The following is a 25,002-nucleotide window of genomic DNA, read 5'->3' as shown; positions in this document are numbered from 1 at the left end:
CATCAACTTCTGCATGGGATATATCTTGTCAGCATACCCTTTGATAAACTCTCGGTAGTAATTTGCGAATACGAGAAAGCTCATCAATTGCGTGTCGGTCTTCGGTGCTTTCCATGTCAACACCGCTTCAACCGCTTCGGGATCCGGTCTGAACCCGTGTTTATCTACAAGGCGACCCAGATACTTGATTGAGTCTCTCTGGATTTCACACTTGGAAGGTTTACATTTCAAGCCGGCCTGTTTCATGCAAACAAAGACCTAGTCTAATCTCTCTAAATCGTCCTCCAGCGTTGGTGTCGCGATGACCACGTCATTAACGTAACACATGAAGTTGCCAAACTTTTTAGTTACATTCGTGAGTGCCTGGGCCATTAGTCCTTTTTGCCATTACACAGCTCAGGGCCGTGCCCTCTATGTTGCTTGTCAGTATGCTGCATTCCTGTTTCTCGGAGAGATTCTCCTCTTCAAAGTGTAATTTCATCACTTCTATTCAGGTGTCGATGCAGCCATCTGACTCATCGTTGTATAATTTCGGCTTTTTGAGTGTCCTCCATGACCTCTCTCCTCTCTCAGCTGACTTCGAGAGTTTGATGGTGAATGTTTCGAGAGATCTATTCAAAGGCCCAAACATTGAAGCGTACATCGTCGTGTCCTGCGAGACGGTAGTCAGATCTGGCACTAATCTGACTTTTGGCATTGTCGGTAAATGTGCTCCCGGTGTGGCATCCGCTTTTGGCGTGGCCGGATCCGTCCAACCCGACCTCGACGGGGCTGCCCTGGGTCTCTCCCTAAGGTCAGGTTCAAAATTCGTTCTTGATCTCGGCTGCACCCCTGCATAATCGTGGTTTCCGGATTTGTCAGTTGCCCGACGCGAGTCCCTCATTGGAGCGGGACAATTCTCTCGGTTGCTGCCGCTCAAGATCTCATCAATCTTCCTCATCATAAAGTCAGCTTTTGCATCGAGTCTTTTCTCCAGGTTAGTCATCGTATGAGCATAGGTGTTGTCGTGATCGTTCAATAATAGCTCGATCTCTCTCGTCATCCTAACGTCTCTTTCTTGTGACTCCAAGCTTTCCGCCAGGCACCGATTGGCGTCCCAAATCCGCTGGGCCTGATCCCTTCTCGCTGGTGACTTCAAGTCTGTCAGCTCGTCTCCCAATCTTTCATGGCTTTTTGAGCCCTTTCTTCAACTCGATCCATCCTCATGGTCATATCGTGCCGCAGTTCTTCAAGGCCTGTCATTACACCGGCAAACATGTTACTCAAGTCGCCAGCCGTTCCCAGCACTGAGTAAGACCCAGGGACGATGACATCAATTGAGGTTGCAGCCTGGTGCTTGACGATGCACCACCCTTTGTGTGCCCATCGACATCATCAGCCTGTCGTACATCGAGGATGCACCCATCGTTATCCCATCTGACATTGGTCTAGTCGGCGAGTCAGACAACGCTTTCTTGCTCTTCTCCTGTCTCGGGCTAGGTGTGAAGTCTATGTCCGAGTGTACCAGCCAGGCACCGTCATATCCAGAAGGCAATTCATCAGCTCGGAGCGACGTCATGCGCTCATCGTACCTTGTCTTGAAGCTTCTTTTCGCTTTCGAACTTGGTTGCTCTTCTCTTGGACTCATGCTCGACATCATCGCATTCTTTCCCTGCTTGACTAGAGAGGATTGTTCCTTTCTCCGACTATTGTTCTTGGTCTCCGATTTGGACGTCCCCTTAAACAACAGTTCCTCTCGTATTCCGACCTTTAGGTCCTCTGAACGCTCCGAGGTCTCTTGAGTTTTCTCAGTTTCTTCCCGCTCAGATTCCTCGCCAGGCTCTTCTACGTCCTCGCAAAAGTGGCGATCGGGTCGGATTAGCGTTTGCTCCTCTTCCTCGAAGGGATCAGTTGGCGCCACGTTAGCCGCTCCAGCCTCGGCGTCCCGGCGTTCATCACCATCTCGATTATTCTCACTTCATTGTTTCATTCCGCTCACTGAAAGACCAATATGACCTTCACTTGCTGCCTCACAAGCAAAGACGTCTGAGATGCTACCAATCGAGGATTGGCTACGGCGTGATTTAAACCTCCGCGAGCTTTCCGTGCTCAGCCTGGGAATCTTAGTTGTTTCTCACAGCGAGTCTCTACGCTGCATGTTTCGTGATTTAAAAAAAATATCTTTTGATGACAATTCACAAGTACCAAAAATATATTTGAGAAAATTTGCTTAAACCTGCTTACTCAATTCCTTCAATATCAAAAATATCCCTTCAATCTCTTAGAGATGCTATCAAGGCTCAGCTTAAATTACACACAGGGCCTGCCCAGTGTTATGTTATTACTAACTCCACTCAGTCGCCTGGTATAACAGTATCACAAGATATTATAACCAATACACAAAACACAATTGATAATAAGACAAGAATACCCTATAGGTGACCGCGATCTTTCGTTTAGTATCACTTTGCCGTCACAGAAATATCAAATCACTGCTTCGTTTAAACTCAAAAAATTCTTTATAAAAGAACAGTGATGGTTTCAGCAACAGATAAATATAACTTAGTTTTAAAGGAAAAGACTTCCCTCGATTGGAACACTCCAAACGAACAAAGCCCAGGACACTGTCTTCTCAAGTGAGTGTGTCTAATACACTCAACGAGGTCTTCTTTTATATTTCCTGCGATTGCCCGAGCTGTTATATTACGTAGCTCAAGGCAGCCTCTTAATCGAAAATATCTAGAGTCTAAGTAAAAGCTCTCCCACACCCGGACAGTTCCAAGTGCACCAGAGTAGGGAAAAACTTTGTCTTCTCAAGTGAGTGTGTCTTGTCTAATATACTCACCAAGGCCTTTTTTTATGTGTTTCCGGATTGTCCGAGCCTTCCAATTAAGAAGCTAACGGCAACCACACAACCAAAATAATAACAAAAAAGTTTTGTTCGGATACTTTTGATGAACCCGATTTAGAATCCAAAGTTGATCGCAAATCTCCGGGTCAGCTGGGCCACTATTTTTTTAAAATACACGTCTCGTGAGTAGTCGACCTTTTTTAGACCTTAAAAGGATATCTAAGGTTGTTTAAATTGTCCCGGAGGGTCCCTGAAAATTTTCACTACGGAGGGTTGTTAAAGGGCTTAAGTCACTTCGGGGGTTACTTCGGAGGGTTGTTAGGACACATAGCTTACTCCAGAGGGTTACCTCGGAGGGTACCTTAAACACCTAAATGGCTTCGGAGGGTCCCCAAAAAATTCACTAAGGATGGTCACTATGAGGCTTAAGTCAGTCCGGAGGGTTACTTCGGAGGGTTCCCTCAACTAATGAAATTTTTCAAGTGTCGCCTCAAAGGGGTCTCCAGCTAGTCTTTAAATCAGTCCGAGCAGTCTAACTTTACTCTGGAGGGTTATTTGAACTATCTCGGAGGGTTTCGTGAAAATTTTTCACAAAGGAGGGTTGTTATGGGGCTCAACTGACTCCGGAGGGTTGCTTCGGAGTTCCCCAAAAATCACAAAAACAAGTATTTTCACCTCTCTAAAGCCACCGATTGCGGTCTAGCTTGCTTAAAACAAGGTGGGTTGATTCGGTCAACCTACCCAGTGCAGCTTCAGAAACATTTCATTTTTCTGGGATTTGAGATCGCTTCTTTGCAATTTTTTATATATAGTTATCAGCGCTGTGACATTGGTCTAGTCTCAAAAGGCGAATGCTTTCTTTTCACGAAAAAAAAATATTTGCATATTTTTCATATTTTTTTCCTGAAGTTATCAACCTAAAATGACTGGGGTTCAGAAAAAAGGTCAAAAACATCGATTTGAGGTGCCAAAAACATTCCGATCGGTTTGTTTGTCTTTGAGAAATCAACAAAAACTTGTTTGCCAAATTGGCATTTTTCACTACCTATATAGTTTCTCAGAGACTTTTTTCGCAATTCTTGCTGAAAGTGGTACCTGAAACGAGCATAGTAGCCCTGTACATTACTGGAATAATGCAAAAACCGGACCAAAATTGGTTTGGAAATAAAAATTTGGTCAAAAACTATCAAATTTGGACCCTCCGATTCCTTCCTTTTCCGATCTTTAAGTCTCTAGCTCTATCCACAGAGCTATTCAGAGGGTTACTCAAAAATCGTTCTAGCAACCTAGCACGTTATAATAGGAGAATTGTAACGTAAAAAATTTTTAACGCTCTAACTCCAAAATCTCAAAACTCGGTTCTCAAAACGTATTGACGAAATTCGGAAAATTACAAAAATTTTGATAAAATTTTTTTTTTCGCCAACTTCTACTAAGTTTTATTCCCCGCGGTTTCATTAGTTAGGGGGCTCGAACTACGTAGCAACTCACTGAGCAGAAGTTTTTTTTGTTGCCCGAAAAACTCCGGTATCCAAAATTCCTGGGGTTCACAGTTTGGTCGAAAATCTGTATTTTTTGACCAAATTGGGGTTTTTCTCGGGTCTAAATGGGAGAAAAGTAATGCATAATAAGGATAATAACCTATTAGTAGTCGTTAATCATTTTTACTATACCCGCTTTTGCACCAGGATATCGGAGCTAAGACCCTTAACTCGGAAATTCGCAATCGATGGAGGGTGCAACCGGACCGCGCCAATTGTGCCCACCACCATTTAAATTTCAATGAAATAGTACCCGTACGATACTAAAATTGTATCAACGATACCCAACAGTCGTTCTCGATGTTGCCCTTGTTGCCTCCTGTTGAGTCTGGAACACGTCTGTCAGCTTGCCACTGTACCCTCCAGTCACCGGCAAAGTTATCATTAACGTGCTTAAATACTCAAACAACATTCAAGGGAGGTACCCAACCAACAACCAACACATTTGATCTTTCAATCAGTAAAGATAAAAACCAATCAGAAACAACAAACAGGAAAGTCAGATCGCTTTTCGTAAAATCTGTCTTTTTTGTTTTTTAATGTTTTTGGTCTTTTTTGGGTTTTTGACTGTTTTTTGTACTTTTTTCCAAGTGAAATTGTTTTTGGCTTTTTCTTGGTTATACACTCTTTTTGTTTAATTTTACGCTTTCTCTTTAATGTTTTGTGATCATAGGGCCTCGGGAAGACCTGTGCTCATGACTTCCCACCTAACTCTCCGACCCCCAGAATTTTCGGTCTTAACTGGGTTAAAAAGCTAAATTGTACCAGGTGGAGGGTCTGCATCTTCCGCCTAGCGCATTACAGGACATTAAGGCCTGTAACTCGGGAATACGCTCGAAGCGGAGGGTTCGTCGCTGAATCGTTTGCTAATCATGATGGTCTATTGCCTTTAACAGGCTCACCCACTAGCGCCATAGAAATATCTATGTAACATTTGCCCAGACATTACACAGTGACGGAGCGTAGCAAAAGTACATATTGACGATTGGCTGAGGTCAGTTGGTTTAACCCTACTCGTTTTTAACCGTCTTGATCTAGCCAGCTTTTTTCTGGTTTGTTATGGGCTAAGTAGTAAGTTACCATTTTTATGCCATCAGTCAAACGATGTGACATTCGACCAGAATGGACAAAAATGCAGATTCAAATTCGTAGCAGCTAACCTGGAAGATTAACAGTTTTAGCAGATTAGCGACGTTATTTGAACGATTAGACAAACTGTTATTTTGGTATGAATATTCTGGTATTGTGAATTTTTAAAATTTCGAATGATGATGTCACATTTCTGAGAAATGCTGAAACGGCCATTCTGGAGAAAAAACAGAAGAAAAACACAACAACAATAGTTGCCGTAGAAATAACAACGAAGGAATTAGCGAATCAGAAAATAGAGAATTCAGTTTATCAGAGACCGCTCCGAGTTGTAACGATTGTTTCGCTACAATCGTTACAGAGCGATTCACGCAAACGGTGAAGGGTGTTGGGACAGCCTGTGCCCAGCCTTCCGGAAAGGAAATAAGGACGTTATTTCCCCGGATTCAGGAATTCGGAGGGGTCTCTGGCGGAGAACTCAAACTATTTTACCTAAACTTTTAGCTTCCTGGTTATGTCCTGAATTGAATTTAATTAACATCCAGATTCATTTTCAGATAATGAGAAGCTAGGAGTTGAGGGAAAGGGTTGATCTATATTCGATGGAGATGATGATTTTTATCTACTGAACAAAATCAATAGTAATACAATAAACAGTAGTAGCACTGTTTTTAGGAGTGACCTCGTGGTCTGGGGATACTGAGACCCAGCCATAAGCTCACTATTCTTGCATATAATTAAGTTAATTTGAGTGTTTTGACCGAAGCCGAAAGAAGTAACGTTTTTGTCGACCCGATGTTAGAAAAACCACCGAAAGAACTGGATTTGGTAGAGACGGTGAAAAGCACGCAGAGCTTTGTTTAGACGCTGGCCAGTCATTTTATAGCTTAGCTTTTTTTTCCGTCGATATGTACTTCCGGGCGAATGTTACATAGATGTTTTTATGGCGCTGCTGGGTGTTATTCTTTTTAACATCATGACCGGCAGGACCGTTAAAGAGCACTCCGCGCCGAGCGGATGTTCACATTAACGCCCTTAAAAGGCCCCAACCGTCGGGGCGGAAGGGTAGTTCGGAACGCGGAAACCTTCCGGATTCCCGTGAATAGCTTTTTAACCTAGTTAAGACCGAAAATTCACGAACCAGGAAGGGTGGGGGGATTCGCGGTCTCGTCATTTCCTGAGTGGTACGTGACCAAAAACACTTAAAGATATATAAAAAACCAAACAAAAAGTAGTATAGTACCTAAGAAAAACAAAAAAACATAAAGAAATAACGGAAAAAACCAAAAACAGTGAAAAAGTATAAAATCAGTAGAAATCATCACCCCAGACGAGATGTGATCAGACCCTCCCGTTAGTTGTTGCTAGACATATTGTTGTTACATCTAGTTATATCAGTTAAGATCGTTACGATCAATTGTGTGGCCCGTTTGTGGTGCTTGTACTGTAGGGTTATTTGAGTACTTAAGCACGTTATTGCTAATTTGCGCTCAATCCGGAAGGGTCTCGGGAAGAAGACTGATTCGGCAAGCAGTTCAAGGAGCGACAAGAAAGGGCTCAAAGACAACAATCGACTGTTGGGTATCGTTAAAAGTTTTGTATCCCTTTTGGTACAAAAAGTAAGATATTACTCTGTGGGGGGCTCGACAGCGACTGCACTGTAGTGACCCTTCACCGAACTGCGAATTTCCGAGTTAAGCACCTTATTACGGAGATTGAATAAACCAGTAGGGGTATAGTATTAGTACTATTATTATTTATAGAGCCTATAATAATACTCCTAAATCATTTTTCAGTAAAAACACACTGAGCAGCCGGTTTTTAGGGTCAAAATAGCGATGTTTTGATCCCCCCAAAAATTGCGATTTTTGAGATATCGATATTTTTTGAAACGGAAAAAAGCACTAAACTAGTGAGTTAGATTGTAACTGTACTAGTATAATAGGTAGAACCGGTTAAGTTTAGTTCGGAAGTGGTTGGAACTAATTGGGTACAAAAACCGAATTTTCTTGATTTTTGAAGAAACGAAACGCTACAAAATAGGGAAAATTTTTGAAATTTTTGAGTTAGGACAGTAAAAACTAGTGAATCGACAGGTTGTAAAACCCGTTTACCGATAACCTTCCGGGTTACAGAGAAATCGAACTTAACGTGTTTGATTTAGTGGATTCATCAAACCGGAGGGGTCCAAATAGCATAGTTTTTGGCAAATTTTTTCAACTGGAACATTTTTGATTGGTATTTTTGCATTGAACTAGAAAAGTATAAGCCTTCTAAGCTCGGATCAATAGTTTTTAGGTCGAAAAGAACAGAATTGCGAAAGAAGTCAGGCGGAACCTATAAGAGAGAAAATTCTGTTAATAACTTTGAAACTACTGGACAGATCCAGTCTATCTTGGTACCATTAGATCAGAAATTAGGTTAGTTTACTCGTAGAATTATCAATAATTTGAGAACGTAAGCGTGAAAATTTTTTTAGATTGTTTTTAGCAAATTCACTAATTCGGGAAGGTAGACCCTTCACGTTTTATAACCTTTTTTTGGAAAGCCCTTATACCCCTACCAAAGGGTAGCAACGGTTGAATAAGGCAATTTTACGCTGCTCTAGACAAAAAGGGAAGTCTGAGGGAACCAAAATACCAAAGTCGAATCGAAACTAGGCTAGTGATAAGACCCTTCACTGTTAAGGTGAATTGTCAAATGAGAGGCTTAGCTTCAATCCGGAAGGGTCTAGGAAAAGAAAATACACCCTTCCTAGTTAGTACAAACAGCATAAAAGCATCAGAGAACGTATCCGGAAGGGTATCGGGTGAAAGTTATGAAAGTCTCAAAAGAGTTATTTTTATAAACCCGGAGGGGTCCAAATCCGGAGCGGTCCCAATTTTGCCAATCCGGAGGGGTCTTTATTTTGCCAATCCGGAGGGGTCTTGTTTTTGCCAATCGGGAGGGGTCTCAATTTTGCCAATCCGGAGGAGTCTCAGTTTTTCCAATCCGGAGGGGTCTTAGTTTTGCCAATCCGGAGGGGTCTTGTTTTTGTCAATCCGGAGGGGTCCCAAATTTGACAATCCGGAGGGGTCCTAATTTTGCCAATCCGGAGGGGTCCCAAGTTTGCCAATCCGGATGGGTCCCAAGTTTGCCACTCCGGAGGGGTCCTAACTTTGCCAATCCGGAGGTGTCCCAAGTTTGCCAATCCGGAGGGGTCTTAATTTTGCCAATCCGGAGGTGTCCTGTTTTTTGCCGATCCGGAGGGGTCTTATTTTTGCCAATCCGGAGGTGTACTATTTTATTAAGACTTAAGTAGATAGAAGAAAAATAAATAGTGAAAGGTAATAGGTTATTAAGAGACAGACTAGGAACCAGTGACTGCACTGGTAACTTGCCTTTTAATAAAAGACCAGACCAAAACAAAACAGGTCTAAACTCGGCTATTCGCGACATCAAGTCTAAATTGAAAAAGAGTTTGTAACTGTTTTGTGTGGATTGGAATCCAAATCGTTTTTGGGAAAGCGATTGCCCTGAAGATTTTAGTAGGTCTAGCTTGGGCAATCCGAAGGCAGATAGGTAACACAGGACTCGGTGGGTGCAATAGACGCCCACTTGAGAAAATTAATGCCTTCAAGTTTTGTCTGTTTGGCGCAGCACCGAACAGGGAAAGCTCTTTCTTTAATAAAAAGTTCGACTATCATGTTGCGACTGACAAAAGTACAAAACACATACAATTTTCATTGAAAATAATCACATTTTTCTTCATTTTTGGTTTTAATTGAAAGTTATTTGTGCTTGATGTGGTAGTGAGTACACTATCTTTTAAAAATATTGATATCATCAGTCTGTGCTAGCTTCATATCTTGCAACTAATAATCGATTATTGTGAACATACTGTGATAACATACAAGGGTTCGTGGTCACTTTTTAAGTGAAACTTTTGGAATTTATTGTGTAGTGTTATTATACTAGTAGTAAGACTAAAAAGACACTAGCAATTAAATTGAGTGTATAGACAGTAAGAAGTGGTAAATTGAAAATGAGTATAGACAAGTCAAGGATACCTAAACTAGGTGATAGCTCCAGGAAATTCATACCTGAGAAAAATAGAAAAGCAATGACTGACTCTTTTGTGGAAAGAATTACACGAACCCGGAGCGACAAAGGGAAGAAAATTTCAGGCATAATGGTTGAAACCAGGAGTCAAAAGTCATCAGAAGGACAAAATGCAAGGTTAGAGGTAGAGGTCCATTTAGACCCTGTCATGGATGAGGATCAGGAGGGACATGGACCGGAAGGGAGAGGAACCAGCCGAGTGAATCTACTGCGGTAGAACAAGGCCAAGATTTGGCCACTTCCACCGGGAGCTTGGTCCGAGAAGAGATGTCGGAACTGACCGACATCTCCACTGAAAATGTGGCGACTACAAGATCACCCACAGACAACACCATGATGGTTGGCATGACGGAAAAACCGGCAACGTCCTCATCGTTTTCAGAAAGAGTGAAGAACACTTTAGGAAACTTCTTTCCATTTACTATGGGAACGGGTACGGGCGATGAAGCAAAAACCCAGGAAGAAGAAGAGGACGACGACGGGCAAGATGACTTCGGATCTCAAGTCAGCCTCAATAGCTCGACTCAGGAGAATGGCGCATACACCGATAGAGAGACTGGTACCATGGACCAATTTGGCGTGGTGAGGACAATAAGCGATACCATAAAAGAATCAGGCCAGTCAAGAGACTTTGTCAAAATGACGAAATCGGAAATGCGAACTGGACAGAGTAGGAACTCAGGGCTAAGCAATGCACCGACGGATCCAGAGGTGGATAGTGAAAAGACGTCGAGGCAGAGAATCGAAGCCCGAATCTCGACCAGCACCAAGCTACCTGGGATCGACAGGGTGACACCATCACTTCTGACGCCATTAGTGGAAAACGGAGCATCAATTAAAAAGCCTTGACCAACATAGTGGGCAATATAGGACAACAGAATGAACAGATGTCCATAAGAATGAGTGAACTGGAAAGGGCAGTCCACGTAGAGAGAGAAAGTCTGCGGGAGGAGATCAACTGCAACAGACAAGAAGCTAGCAGAAGCGAAAAACGCTTGAAGGAGAGAACGGAGGAACACTGTCGCGATTGACTAAGGAGGCTGATCAAAGAGTTACAATTAAGAGACGACATGGAGAAGTTGAGAATTCAACAAGAGCAGACTCTTGGGACTCTTGACACGAAGATAGATGCGATGATGGAGAGGCGAACTCAGGCTATCATGGATAGGTTGGATGGGCTACTAGGCAGTGGAGTGGATCAAAAAATGGGGAATCGAAATTGGGAGAACCCAGTAGGGAGCCGAGGGTGAACTTCAACGAGCAGCAGAATAGGAGAAGGACATATGGTCCCACTAGACGATGGGGCAGTTCATCAGGCTATACCACAGGGGACAATAGACCCCGAGGCCCAAACATCGGAGGAAGTTCAAATGGCAAAAGCCTAACATCTAACGAACGACCAACGCAAGATACACATGCGACTGGGAGATGTGATTCCCGGAACAGGAGTCATGCGAGCCAAGGAAGAAATAACCCCAGCGAGTCGGACAGGAGGGAAAATCCGTAGCCCTTATCAGGGGGCGAAGATACTCAGGCGGGGCATTCAAGAGACGCTGCATCGATGGCCACAGCCTTTGAACCTCTAAACAGGTCCCTGGAAACATTTTTACGAGGCTGTTGAGGACCAATGAATGTAGTGAAAATTCCTCAAGGGTTTTTGAGAAACCAAGGTGCTACAAAGACGAATCTGATGGCTCTATTGATACCTGGATAGAGGTAATGAAACTGCATTTTGAAGAAGAGGACTTGTCAGAAAGACAAGAATGTAGTGCGCTTACCAGCAACTTGGAAGGGACAGCCCTAAACAGTGTGATGGCCAAAAAGCAAAACCAACGGGACACTGCTGAGAAAATCTTTGAAATCTTGTCAAATCTTTTTGGCTCAGGGGTGCAGGGACACCAAGCAATGATGCGCTTCGAGAAACGGATGCAACGAGAAGATGAGACAAAATACAAGTTTCTAGACGACCTGGAGATGCTGAGAAGGCGTAGCCAACCACATGAGTCAAACAGAAGAATGAACCTGGCAGTATTCTCAAAATTCATCGATGGTGTGAAGAATGATGAATTTCGAACAATGTTAGCGACGCATTACCACACCACTCTCAACCAATGCGCCAACACCAGATGAGTTGAGACTCAAGCCAAAAGAATATCTTTTGCTGGAGCCTCCATCGAGATCTGGATATTACAAAAACAGTTAAGGCAATTTTAACAATGGACCAGGAAACCAGGGAAACAACTGGTACAAATCAAGGGACGATATGGACAAGAGACGCTCTTGTGCAAACTGCAGCTCGACGGACCATCATGTGTCAGCATGCCCAACATACAAACAGGGCATGAAAGCGATAGGCTTTAGCCTCGAGGTTGAAGATGCGTCAGAGGTCGATCATGAAGATTTCATGACAGGAGTAATTGCGAAATTTGGCCCAAGGTGTTTCTTTTGTAACTTGAAAGGTCATTTTAAATCAGATTGTCCACAATTCTGGGATGCTGTGGCAGACATAAAGCATCCAAGCCATGAGGAAGCCTTATCGGGACTGAAAGCCAGCAAGGCTCGCCCAATTAGTGAAGCGGAGGCGCATATAAAAGAGAAACCGCAGGAGCTGGCAACGAAGAAGCTGCAAGCGGTAACGGAAGAGAGATGTGAACTGGAACTGGTGACTGCGGCGGATGACTTCAAGATCGACTATAGGGCAGCCGCGAGAGATGCTCTAAACAGAGTCCAGCAGGAATTGGTTATGAAGGAGATCGAACAAAAAGTGAAGCTCGAATTGGAGAATGAGAAAAATTAGGAAAGACTGAACGCATTCGAGGCATCAGAAGTCGAAGAAACGAAGGCACCAGGCAGTTTGAGAATGAAACTAAATGTGATCTCCGGGAAGACGTTCGGTATGGTGCCACAAGGAAGTAAAATACAATCGATAATCTCGGTAGCGGGACACCAGGTAATCAGAAATCTGAGTGAACCATCAGAATTCACTCTGATGCATTTGGATACATATGCAGATTATTTGAGACAGGTGGAGCCACGCACTGAGTCAAGAGCTGTGCGAGCGCTACTGACAACGAGTGGCTCTCGAATAAAGAAACTTCACGGGCGCTACGTGGAAGTCTATGGACCATATCAAATGATGCTGAACCTGGATGGAATCCGTATCTACACTAGGACCTATGTGACGACAGACAGTGACCAAATAGGGCAAATCTACTGGGGTGGAGAAGAACTTAAAGTCCGTAGGATAGGTCATGACGCCATGATGGAACAAGACGCGGTTCACATTGGATCTGCTCGACACCAATGGACACAGGAGCGGTAGTGAGCGTGATGCCGATAAAAACTTGGGAAAGAATGGGCTTCACTAGGGAAGACCTGATTCCGACGAATCTCCGACTAGCGGTAGCCAATTGAGGAGCGATTTACGTAGCCGTGATGATTGACTTGAACAACGGCCTAATAAGGATTAGAAACCCGGACCGAAAGTATGTTAAGAAACCAGTTAATTGAATAATAACAGATGAAAACAAGGTACCAATGTTTTTAGACAGAAAGGTAAAACTACAGCGGGTACAAGCGGTAGTAGCAATAATTAGAATGAGAAATTTAAACTCGTCAAGTGATAGTAAACAGGTTTGTTTGGTACCAAACCCGAATAGTCAAAGTTCAGTGATTTTACGCCGGAGCTTCTCGGTCACTCGAAACGGACTGTGTGTCAGTGTGTTATTGAACACACTGGACACCACGGTTTCAATGCAGCGTGAAAAGAAGCTTGGTTACGCTTTGCCGATGAGGACCGACTATGAAGAGACACAAAACTTGAAGAGATATAGTGTGAAAGACTGCCCTTATCATGCCAAAAAAGATATAATTTTCAAAAGAATTAAAAATTAAAATCTATTCATAAACTTTTTTCAATGAAATCCGAAACGGACGACGGCTTGTCCAGCTACTCGAATATTCCGGAACGCTCCTCGTCATATGAACTAGAATCTGACAAACCGGTTTTGCCAGAAATAGAACAGTTAAAAAGGAAAATAGGCGAGGGAGATTTTGAATCATTGCGGGCGGTTTTAAATCGGAACCGGGATGTGTTTTCAAAACATAAGGCGAATATCGGTTGTTGTAACTTCGGCGAACACGAAATCGAACTTGAGGAAGGTGGCGTTCCCCATAGGGAAGGCGCAAGACGAATGAAACCACATTAATCGGAATCGTGCCGAGCGGAGATAGAAATGTTGCTCGAATACGACATGATAGAACCCTCGAAATCGCCGTGGGCTTGCGGGGTAGTCATGGCAAAAAAGAAAGGGGGGCAGCTTAAGTTCTGTTGCGACTTTCGTTATTTGAACGCGGTGTCAATAAAAGACGTGTACCCGATACCGCGAATAGACGAAAACCTCTCGAAACTTGGTGACGCCAAATTCTTCACCACTCTGGCAGGTTCCTCTGCGGAAGAGGGACAGAGAGAAGACCGGATTCCCATGTGAATTGGGGTTGTACCAGTGGAAGAGGATGCCCTTCGGCTTGTGCAACGCAACGGCCACTTTTCAAAGACTGATGGCTCAGGCTTTGACCGGAGCACGAAAAAGTACAGGAACCCTGTGATGTGTTACGTGGATGACGTGGTCATACCAACACCCACCCTGGAAGACCACATTGATCGGCTCGATGAGGTCTTTGACTGCATGAAGAGAGCAGGCTTAAAATGCAAACCATCGAAATGCGAGATCCTGAGGGATTCAATCAAGTATCTAGGAAGAATGGTGGACAGGCATGGTGTGAGGCCGGACCCAGAAGCAAAGGAAGCTGTGCTGACATGGAAGGCTCCCAGAACGGACACACAACTAATGAGCTTCCTAGGGTTTGCCAATTATTACCGTGAGTTCATAAAAGGGTATGCAGACAAGGTGTATCCCATGCAGAAGCTGATGCGCAACAAAGGAAAGAAGTTCGAATGGAACGAGAAAGCCCACACTGCCTTCGAGAACATAAAGCGGAAACTGTGCGAAGCGCCAATGCTAGGCATGCCTACAAAAAAGGGCATGTTTGTTCTTGATACAGACGCATCAGTAGTAGCCATCTCAAGAATACTGCATCAGGAGCAGGAATTGAATGGAAGAACAGTTCTCCGTCCCATTGCATATGGCAGTAAGGTTTTAAGTGACAATGAGATGAAAAATGGTGCACATAAAGCAGAAATGTTTGCAGTAGTCACATTTGTGGAAAAATATTGCGCATACTTGGGGAGCGCTCCCTTTAAGTTACGCATGGACAACAGAGCGTTATCCTGGTTGAAGACATACTCGATGGATCAGAGTTATATTGGTAGATGGATAGTAAGATTAGATGGCTACCACATGATAATCGAACACAGGATGCGTGACAAACACCAAAATGCTGACAGCATCAGCAAGAAAACCGAGTTCTATGAAAGATTGGAACAGAAGCAAGCCAATCAGGCAGAAATCAAGGAAGGATTCTCGTTTCTGGACAAAGAAACTTATGAAGCGCTTCGCTTGACGAGATGGTTGGATAAGTCTGGACATCCAATCCCAGGACATCCTGAGTTACCTGTAGAAAAAGCAGCAGAGATAAAGGTTCTATCCAAGAAGGACCCGGTGCCCTTGGACCTGTTGCTGCGCTCGAACCTGGACCAGCAGGAACTCTCTCGCATGAACATTAACAGCCTCTCATTATTGGATAAAACGGTGCAGGTCACACCGCAAGTGATTGCGGATACTGGGTGGATTGTTAGAGAGATAAATGGCCAGAGATGACCCAGAGTGGGCAGCAGCTATGGCATCACTGACAGTCAGTGAGAAAGTTAAGATCATGCCGTCAAGATGACAACACAAAAAAAACAAGAGGGATTGTAGGACAATAGTTCAGCAACTAGTATCCTCAAAACCCCACGAGGTTTTAACCAGTGTTCATACAAACGGAAAGAACAGGGGAACGATACGCAAAAGAAAACCGTTACCTTTGAGGACCAGGATAAGGAAGGTGAGAGGGTTGAACGAAACCTGGTGGAAGCTTATTTGTCCGGGGAAACGAACAGTGAGAAGAGCCGGCGAGTTCAAGATCAACACCCGGGACAAGGAAGTTTGTCCGGGGAGTCTGATATAGATGAAAAAGTTCCTGATGAGAAACAGGACCTGGAGAATAAAGTTTTGTCCGGGGAATTCAGATGGATGCGAAGAACGCACAGAAATGATCCGGAGGAGGGGACGTGCTCTATCGCAGACTCTTCAATGGATGACAACTCCCGGAATTCAGGAATCGACACCTATTCAGACCGGATTTCGAGCTCAGGATCAGACATGTCAGAGCTAGTGATCCACACACTATTAGTGGAAACTCGAGCAATGGATCTAGATAGGGAGATATATCAAGACCCTGACAGTGATCGCTACCTCGTACCGGGTGGAAGAGTCTTTGACAACGCAACAGATGATCTGGAAACAAAAGCAGTATCGAAAAATTTGATCAGCTTGTTGCCGCAAAGAGAGGTAGTCAGGACTGATCTTCAACCGCTCGAACAAGAAACACAACCACAGCCAGATGAAATGAATAGTCATTTGAAGGTCTTGAAGATGTACTTGAAGGCGAGATACAGACTCTCGGACCTACTAAGGGCACAGAGAAATGACCACATGACGAGCAACCTGAAAAGGTGGCTTGAAAATGGAGCTCCGGGCAAAGGTGATCTGGAGGAAGACAGTTATCGCATTCTGAGACAGTACTTTATGCAGAAAGAGGGAAGGTTATATCTGAACAACGACGGGATCGTGGCATGTAAGAGAAGAAAAGAGGACAAAGTCTTGTACAAATACAATGCGATAGTGTTGCCGCAACTCTATCAAACAGACCTTTTGTTCAGGTCACATGATCAGATGGTCCATCAGGGAATCGACAAAGTGTACCAGAGGATTCTGAAACGCTTTGAGTGGCCTGTGGCCTTTTGAATGAAAAAGGCACGTGAGAAGTGGGTAACAGCATGCCTGTCATGCCAACAGGTCAAAGATCCATGGAAGTTGCGATTTGCCTTGCAGTCGATTGAGTCATCTGAATTTAACGAGGTGGTACAGATTGATCACCAAAAGATATGGATGACAGACAGTGGTTATAATCAAGTCTTAGTCATGATAGATCACTTCACGAAGTATGCAGAGGCCGTGCCCTGCATAACTGCCTCAGCAGAAGAGACTTGCGATCACCTTATCAACACGTGGATAGCGAGACATGGATGTCCGATGACGCTCCAATCGGATAACGGAACAGCTTTCGTGGGAGAACTTACAAAAGAGCTCATGCGACGTTCGCATAGGTGGCTCAGGCCCACTCCGCGACATACCATCCCCAGACGAATGGCTTCGTGGAAAGGCAGAAATGAACGTTAGTGTCGATGCTGAGGGTATATTGTTCCAGGTACATGACCGATTGGGACAGATGCCTTCCACAGGTGATGGGAGCTTATAACAGCAGGCAACACTCCACTACCGGAGTTAGGCCACACATGATGCTAACTTGACACGAGAAGTCTTTGCCCCTGATTTTCTTCTACCCAGAGTATGAGGGAAAAAAACGTCACCACAGGTCTATGTAAGGGATGTGATTAGACGTCAGCAAGAGTTGAACGACTTGTGTAGACGAAATACTCAGCAGGCACAGGCAAGATAGAGGAAAAGATTCGACAAGAAAGCAGCTGGTGCAAAAGCTTACTCGGTAGGAGACTACGTATGGGTATTTTAGAACGTTTTACCAGCAAAAGGAACAAAAAAGCTCCGAAGAAAGTGGAGGGGACCTTTCATGATTACGGAAGTGCACCAAGAAGGACGCTTTTATAGACTGAGTACTGGCCGAGCCGCTCATTACGAGAACATTAAGCTACACAACCCATCGACAGAAGACTGGTGTATATCTGCAGACATGGAAGAGGGGGATTATCTGATGACGGAACCTGATTGTGAAGTCAACTAGAAGGGCACCAGGGAAAAGAACGATGGAAATGAGCTCGTAGAGGAAAGAACAAGTCCACCACTGGACCTAGATCCCAACGAAGTGATCGAAGCAGATGAAGAAACCTTACCCTACACAGAGTAGGACTGGCAAGACCCCGAACAAATGGAGGTCCCCAAGAATTTGGAACCGGATCTTCCATTTACGATACAGACTCGACAGAGTGACAGGACAAGACTCAGAAGAAATATAATCCTTACGGAGACGACTTCGTAGTGGACAGCATAGATGTAAAGAAGATAGTGGAAGAAGTAGTGCGTCTAGAAGAAATAACTGTGTCACAGGACGTTGACATAAACGATGATCACGACGAGGAGTGGGTCGATGACCGGTCCAAGCCCGAGGTAGAATTCGACGACGAGCAACAGCAGGCATATGAACAAGACTTGACGAATATGCGTGTCTTGGGAATGTCTGAACGAAATGACGTCGGACCCAAAGGAGACCAGTGTCACGATTCAAGATGTAGATCGTGGAAGCATGAAATACGTAAAAACCGAAAAGGGTGATCCCTCTTGGGCTGCCCAGGAAGGACCATTACTCATTCCGGCTTCCAACCTCGATTTGATATCCGGTATGCAATCGACGGGGACATCGATGGATAATTTTGTCCGGGGAGTGGGGGTAGGACTTACCCACACTGAAAATTTGTTAATAAAAAAAATTAGGAATAGCAAGAGAGACAGATGATCTAGAAGCAGAAACAGACGAGGACCCTAAGAAACCGGACATAGGGAGAGTAGTTGAGTCAATTTTTAACTTACCAAATGAATACTCAAGTATAATAACGTTGACCGAAGTTATAATCACGAATAGAACATGTGCGATAGCGATCACAGCAGACATGAGTTTTAAGACAGCGTTAGCAGCGAATTTTAAGAGAGATTATAAAAACTTACATTTTCTTTGGAAGCAGAGGCCAGGAATAGGAGGCGTAGCAGCTTTGTGTCCGGCAGCGTCACAGATATCGGGAAAAAACTTATGCTTCTTGGTGACGAGGGCGACGGAGAAGCGGCACGTGGACCCGGAAAATCTAGTCTTGTCCTTGACGAGGTTGCGAGACTTCCTTGTGGAAAGGGAAGTGAAGGAACTCTCCCTTCCAGTGTAAGATCCGAACCGAGGACGACTGCATCCACAGGAGTTGTATGCACTGATACACGTAATCTTCTCTGATACTAATATACAAGTATACTTGCATAAGAAATATTATTTAAGTATAGGCTGAGTTTAGGTTGCATGCAGGAAGACGTCATACTAAAAGTGTGTTGTGTCTGATATGTGTGCTATGTTATGTTATGGGTTAGGTTATTAAGACCCTGGGTAAGAAGGAGGTGGTGACCATGAATAACCTAATGACGTTCTTAGGAATAGATCCAAAGTTTGGACTGTCCATTCTTAGGTCGAATTCCAAAATTTTAGCAACGAATTGATTTTAATAAATTTTAGGATCAAAATCTTTTTATCTGACTGTTTCAAATAAATTTTAATATAAAACTATTGTAAAGCTGACAAATGCGATATTCGTGACCTCTTTTCTAGATCCTGATTGATCGTTTAATTACTCACTTGAGTTCAAATCATCGAATCGATAGTAAAATCAAACCTGCAAGAAAATGGACAATTTAAATATGGACGAATTGATGGACCTGGCAGAGGCATATGTGGGACCGATGGTAGATGCGATCTATCGGAGGCTAATGGATCGAGACTTCGCTCTGGAGGACCCAGATGTAGTCATGTTGCTGACCGCCTTGGTAAACATCATGGGGCATGATAACCGTGGGGACCGCCCCACGGAAGTCTTATTGATGGCAGCATATGGAGAAAGAGGAGTACTTTCTCGTGTCTTGGAATGTACTCCTCGGAGAATTTGACGTCATTTCATCCATCTTGGACGGAGAATTTGCGTGTCTTGGAATGTCTGAACGAAATGACGTCGGACCCAAAGGAGACCAGTGTCACGATTCAAGATGTAGATCGTGGAAGCATGAAATACGTAAAAACCGAAAAGGGTGATCCCTCTTGGGCTGCCCAGGAAGGACCATTACTCATTCCGGCTTCCAACCTCGATTTGATATCCGGTATGCGATCGACGGGGACGTCGATGGATATTTTTGTCCGGGGAGTGGTGATAGGACTTGCCCAAACTGGAAATTTGTTTTAAAAAAAATTAGGAATAACAAGAGAGACAGGTGATCTAGAAGCAGAAACAGACGAGGACCCTAAGAAACCGGGCATAGGGAGAGTAGTTGAGTCAATTTTTAACTTACCAAATGAATACTCAAGTATAATAACGTTGAAAGATAGTGATTTTATACTCACGAATAGAACATGTGCGATAGCGATCGCAGCAGACATGAGTTTTAAGACAGCGTTAGCAGCGGATTTTAAGAGAGATTATAAAAACTTAGATTTTCTTTGGAAGCAGAGGCCAGGAATAGGAGGCGTAGCAGCTTTGCGTCCGGCATTGTCACAGATATCGGGAAAATATTTATGCTTCTTGGTGACGAGGGCGACGGAGAAGCGTCACGTGGACCCGGAAAATCTAGTCTTGTCCTTGACGAGGTTGCGAGACTTCCTTGTGGAAAGGGAAGTGAAGGAACTTTCCCTTCCAGTGTAAGATCCGAACCGAGGACGACTGCATCCACAGGAGTTGTATGCACTGATACACGTAATCTTCTCTGATACTAATATACAAGTATACTTGCATAAGAAATATTATTTAAATATGGGCCTAGTTTAGGCTGCATGCAGGAAGACGTCATACTAAAAGTGTGTTGTGTGTGATATGTGTGCTATGTTATGTTATGGGTTAGGTTATTAAGACCCTGGGTAAGAAGGAGTTAGTGACCATGAATAACCTAATGACGTTCTTAGGAATAGATCCAAAGTTTGGACTGTCCATTCTTAGGTCGAATTCCAAAATTTTAGCAACGAATTGATTTTAATAAATTTTAGGATCAAAATCTTTTTATCTGACTGTTTTGAATAAATTTTAATATAAAACTAGTGTAAAGCTGACAAATGCGAAATTCGTGACCTCTTTTCTAGATCCTGATTGATCGTTTAATTACTCACTTGAGTTCAAATCATCGAATCGATAGTAAAAACAAACCTGCAAGAAAATGGACAATTTGAACTTGGACGAATTGATGGACCTGGCAGAAGCATATGTGGGACCGATGGTAGTGTGATCTATCAGAGGCTAATGGATCGAGACTTCGCTCTGGAGGACCCAGAGGTAGTCATGTTGCTGACCGCCTTGATAAACATCTTGGGGCATAATAACCGTTGGGACCGCCCCACGGAAGTCTTATTGATGGCAGCATATGGAATCACAATGGCATTAAGTTTTGGATGATTAAGATTCCAATTTCAGATCGTAGTTTATTTGTTTCTTTTTCAATGATTTCTTTTTGATTTTTGAGTTTTGAGTCTTTTTGTTTACTAATTTGGCGGCATATTCATGTCGAAAATGTGGCAAAATTAGGTTTGGCAAAGAATAAAGTTCACATGTCGTAGACATAGCCGGGCCCATTTGCAGGTTGCAAATTAGAAAATTGTTCGTTGAAGCTGATTGTACGTCGTCGTTGATTGTAATGGTCATCTAGTTGTTAGCTGTCGTTGATCATGTTGGTCATCTAGTTGTTACTGTGGTCCAATACTCGCGAGAGTTTGACTGCTGGTCGGTGTAGAATCCCCCTGCTAGTTTTAATTTCGCAGGAGCGAACGATTCCGTCTGCACCTGGGAAAGTACGAAGTACCCGTCCCAGGGGCCAAAGACCTCGAGGCGTTAGGTCTTCCAGTATCCATACAAGGTCTCCTTGCTGAAGATTTTCCACTTGCTTTGTCCATTTCGTTCGGGTCATCAAGGTTGGCAAATAGTCTTTGAGGTATCTGTTCCAGAACTGTTGACTCAAGGCTTGAGCTTGTTTCCAAGTTCTCTTGTCCGTTGTGTGGCGAGGGAGAAACAATCCGGGAGGCAAATTGTTTGTTGGTCGTCCTAGTAGAAGGTGATTGGGTGTTTGGGGCTCGTCGTCGGTTGGGTCTGATGAGACGTGGGTTAGCGGGCGAGAATTCATCATAGCTTCAACCTCGCACGTGAAGGTTGACAGAGTTTCGTCGTCCAGTGTCCGTGTTCCAATGACTTTGTAGAAGGCAATCCTAAATGTTTTTATGAGGCGTACCCATGATCCACCAAAGTGAGGAGCTGCAGGTGGGTTGAACTTCCAGGTTATTCCAAGTAATTGGCATTGATTGTTGAAGTCATTGCTGTGTTGAATCTCAGAAAGGCTTTCCTGTAAATCCTTGTCAGCTGCAACGAAGGCTTTTCCGTTGTCAGAGAAGATGATCCTGGGTTTACCACATCTAGCGATGAAACGGCGTATGGCTTGTAGAGTTGAGTTTGTGTCGATTTGCTGGCATATTTCTGAATGAACTGCTCGCGTGACGAGGCAGGTGAAGAAGAGAACGTATCGCTTACTGTACTCGTCGTTGTTCCGCGTGGCAAAGGGTCCAAAGAAGTCAATTCCTGTTGAACAGAAGGGGTAACTGTTTTCCGATAAAGGGAGTCGTTGTAGGGGTAGATCTGCCATCAGAGGCTTCACTGATTCCTGTCGAAGGCGTCGGCAAGGTATGCATTGTCGAATGGTTTTCTTCAGATGCTTGCGTGATCTTCCACAATGGGAAATTATTTCGTGTGTTTGCTTCATGAAGAGTTGTATTAGGTAGTTTTCTGCGTTCAGAATGACCGGATGTCGGCTTCAAAGTAGAAGCGGGGCTTTCTGTAGTCGTCCTTTGGCACGTAAATATCCGTGATCGTCGATGAAGGGGCAAAAATGTTGTAGAGGGCTGCGGGGTGGAATGTCAGATTTCTTTGTCAGGCATGCTATTTCCTTGGGGAATGATTGATTCTGTGAGTGTTTAATGATCCATGCGAATCCTAAGGTGAGGTGTTGAAGTGAGAGGCTCTGGCGTGTCTTCCTTTTGATGTTTTCTGCGAAGAGAAGAACATATGAAGTAACTCTGAGTGCTCTTGTCCAAGTGCTAAACCGGTTGAAGTCGATCGATTACTGATGTTGGTGGTTGTGGGTCGTTGTCTGTCAGATGAATATCGGCTGTAGGTTGTGTTGGCGGGTGATTAGGCCAATCTGATGATGGTCTTAACAAGAAGTCTGGTCCTTTGATCCATCGTGAGTCGGTAGTCAAGTTTTGTAACCACGTGTTCCGTCGTCTGCAGGGTTGTCTTTGCTGGGCACGTATCTCCAGTCCAGTGAAGATGTTGAGTCCATGATGAAATTCAGGCGGTTGGAAATGAAGATCCGGTGTCGTTGATTCGGCGAGTTTATCCAATGAAGAACTGTTGTACTATCTGTCCATAGTGTCGTACTGTCGATTCGTATGTCATGTTGTTCTTTGATGAAACGAGACAGTTTTGCTCCGTTAGTGGCGGCTTGAAGCTCGAGATTTGGAATTCTGCTGATGGGTGCTACTTGGGCTTTTCCAATGACGAACTTGAGTTCCGTTGTGTCGTCGTCGTATCTGATTCTGAGGTAAGCAACTGATGCTAAGGCAAGTTCGGAGGCGTCGCTGAATACATGGAGTTGGGTTTCCAGTATCTTCGTTTCTGATCCGAAGTAAATCTGGGGCAGGCAGATGTCGTTGAATTGGCTTCGCTTGTCTATCCAATCGTTGAGGTCTGTTAAATGCTCCATGTTTAGAGGTTTGTCCCATTGAGGTCCATTACTCCAGCAAGTTGAAGTGATTGTTGTAGTCGAATTGTCAGTGGCATCGTAATTCCAAGCGGGTCAAAGATTGAAGAAGCAAACTTCAATAGTTTGCGCTGCGTTATGTCCTTCTTGTCAATGGCGTGAAACTTCTTTGCTTCCCCAAGAAAGACGTCCGTGTCTGGTTTCCATTTCACACTTGGTGAGGCTGTCGCTGTTTTCCGAGTGGTTCTCGTTGACTGTTGTGAGGAATTGTTGAGAGTTTGAGGTCCATTTTGTGAGGTTGAAACCTCCAAGGCTGAACATCTTTTGAAGGTCGTTCATTAACTGTGTCGCTTCCGTTGGTGTTGAAACGGCTTTGTATAGGTCGTCCCTGTATATGTTGCTATTTGTGATTTGCTCCAAGGCTGGATATTTGTCGGCAATGTCCTTCGCACGTTGTCGAGTGGCGTAGCAGGCAACACATGGTGATTCGGTAGCTCCGAAGATGTGGAGGGTGTATTGGAAGGTTGCGGGTTGGCCTGTGTTGTCCTTCCACAGAAATCGCAAATACGGCTGGTCCTCTGGGCTCACAAAGACCTGCATGAACATTGCTTCAATGTCGGCAGAAATAGCGATTTGGTCCTCGCGAAATCGCATAACGATTCCAGTAAGGTTTGTGAGGAGGTCTGGTCCAGTTAGTAGGTTGCTGTTGAGTGATACTCCGTTGTAGATGCTCGATGCATTAAGGACTCGGCGTACCTTGCCAGGCTTATTGATGTTTGTCACTGGATGATGAGGAAGTTACCATTTTCCTGTTGAGTCTTCATGGGAATCATCAACTTTGACTATGAAACCTTTCTGCAAGTCGGTGTCGATGGTCTCCTGATATTTCTGTGCCATCTCGGTGTTTCTCTTCAGTCGTTGGAGAAGGCTGTTGAGCTGCTTCTTGGCAAGCCATCTATTGTTTGGCAGTTGTTGTCCACGTTTCCAAAGCATTCCAACTTCGTAGTGTCCATTGGGCAAGCGGGTTGTTGAAGATTCCAAGATGCAGAGAGCTTCCTTGTCGTCTGTTGAGAGGCTGCGTTGGTCAGTTGAAATCCCTTCGGCGTCCATTTTCATCCATTCAGCTACGTGGCGAAACCGTGTATCGTCTGTCGTGAAGTTGATTGTGTTGATGTCGTTGGGTGTCGCTGCATTGTCTCGTCCACAGAGAGACCATCCAAGTGGCGTTTTCCATCCAATAGGCACATTTTGTTTTGAATGAATTACTTCTGAAGGTGTCACGAGTTCGGCGAAATCGCATCCAATGTTGATTCCGATTTCTTTCGAGGGAAGTGTGGCTATCCGAATGTGTCGAAGTGGCTCGTTCCTTTGGCAGAAGGAGTTGACGAGTTCAGGGTTGAATTGGGAAAGGTTCCAATCCATTATGACGTCGATGTCATTTAGTTGAAATGGCCGCTTTTGCTGGTTGTAGGGTCCAATCGCGATCGTCATCTTTGTAGAAGCTGTGTCTGATGATGTCAGTGCTTGGTTTAGCTGGATGGTGTCGTCTTATTGCAGATCTGGTTTGAGTTGGAGGGCGATTGATGATTTAAGCAATGTCAGATTGCTTCCACAATCAAGCATTGCATAGGCATGAACTCTATGTTTGCCATGAGAGATCGTTATTGGCAGGGTCGGAATGTGGCGAGTCGATTTCCTTCTGCTTATG

General features: G+C 44.1%; 1 protein-coding gene across 1 annotated transcript; it reads right to left on the bottom strand.

Annotated features, from left to right (window-relative positions):
• Positions 1-22,787: 22,787 nt before the first annotated feature.
• Positions 22,788-23,297, bottom strand: LOC134839012 (uncharacterized). Its single transcript, XM_063854398.1, has one exon. The coding sequence runs from the start codon at positions 23,295-23,297 to the stop codon at positions 22,788-22,790; it is 510 nt and encodes a 169-aa protein (XP_063710468.1).
• Between the last annotated feature and the right edge of the window lie 1,705 nt (positions 23,298-25,002).

The sequence above is a fragment of the Symsagittifera roscoffensis genome, chromosome 1 (assembly GCF_963678635.1).
Source record: "Symsagittifera roscoffensis chromosome 1, txSymRosc1.1, whole genome shotgun sequence".
Lineage (NCBI taxonomy): Eukaryota > Metazoa > Xenacoelomorpha > Acoela > Convolutidae > Symsagittifera > Symsagittifera roscoffensis.
Note: the sequence above shows the minus strand (reverse complement) of the source record. Positions and strands in the feature narration are given on the sequence as shown.

What these genes read in the sequence shown, in the direction of transcription:
- LOC134839012 (XM_063854398.1), bottom strand. Translation starts at nt 23,297, where the DNA reads ATGGAGCATTTAACAGACCTCAACGATTGGATAGACAAGCGAAGCCAA.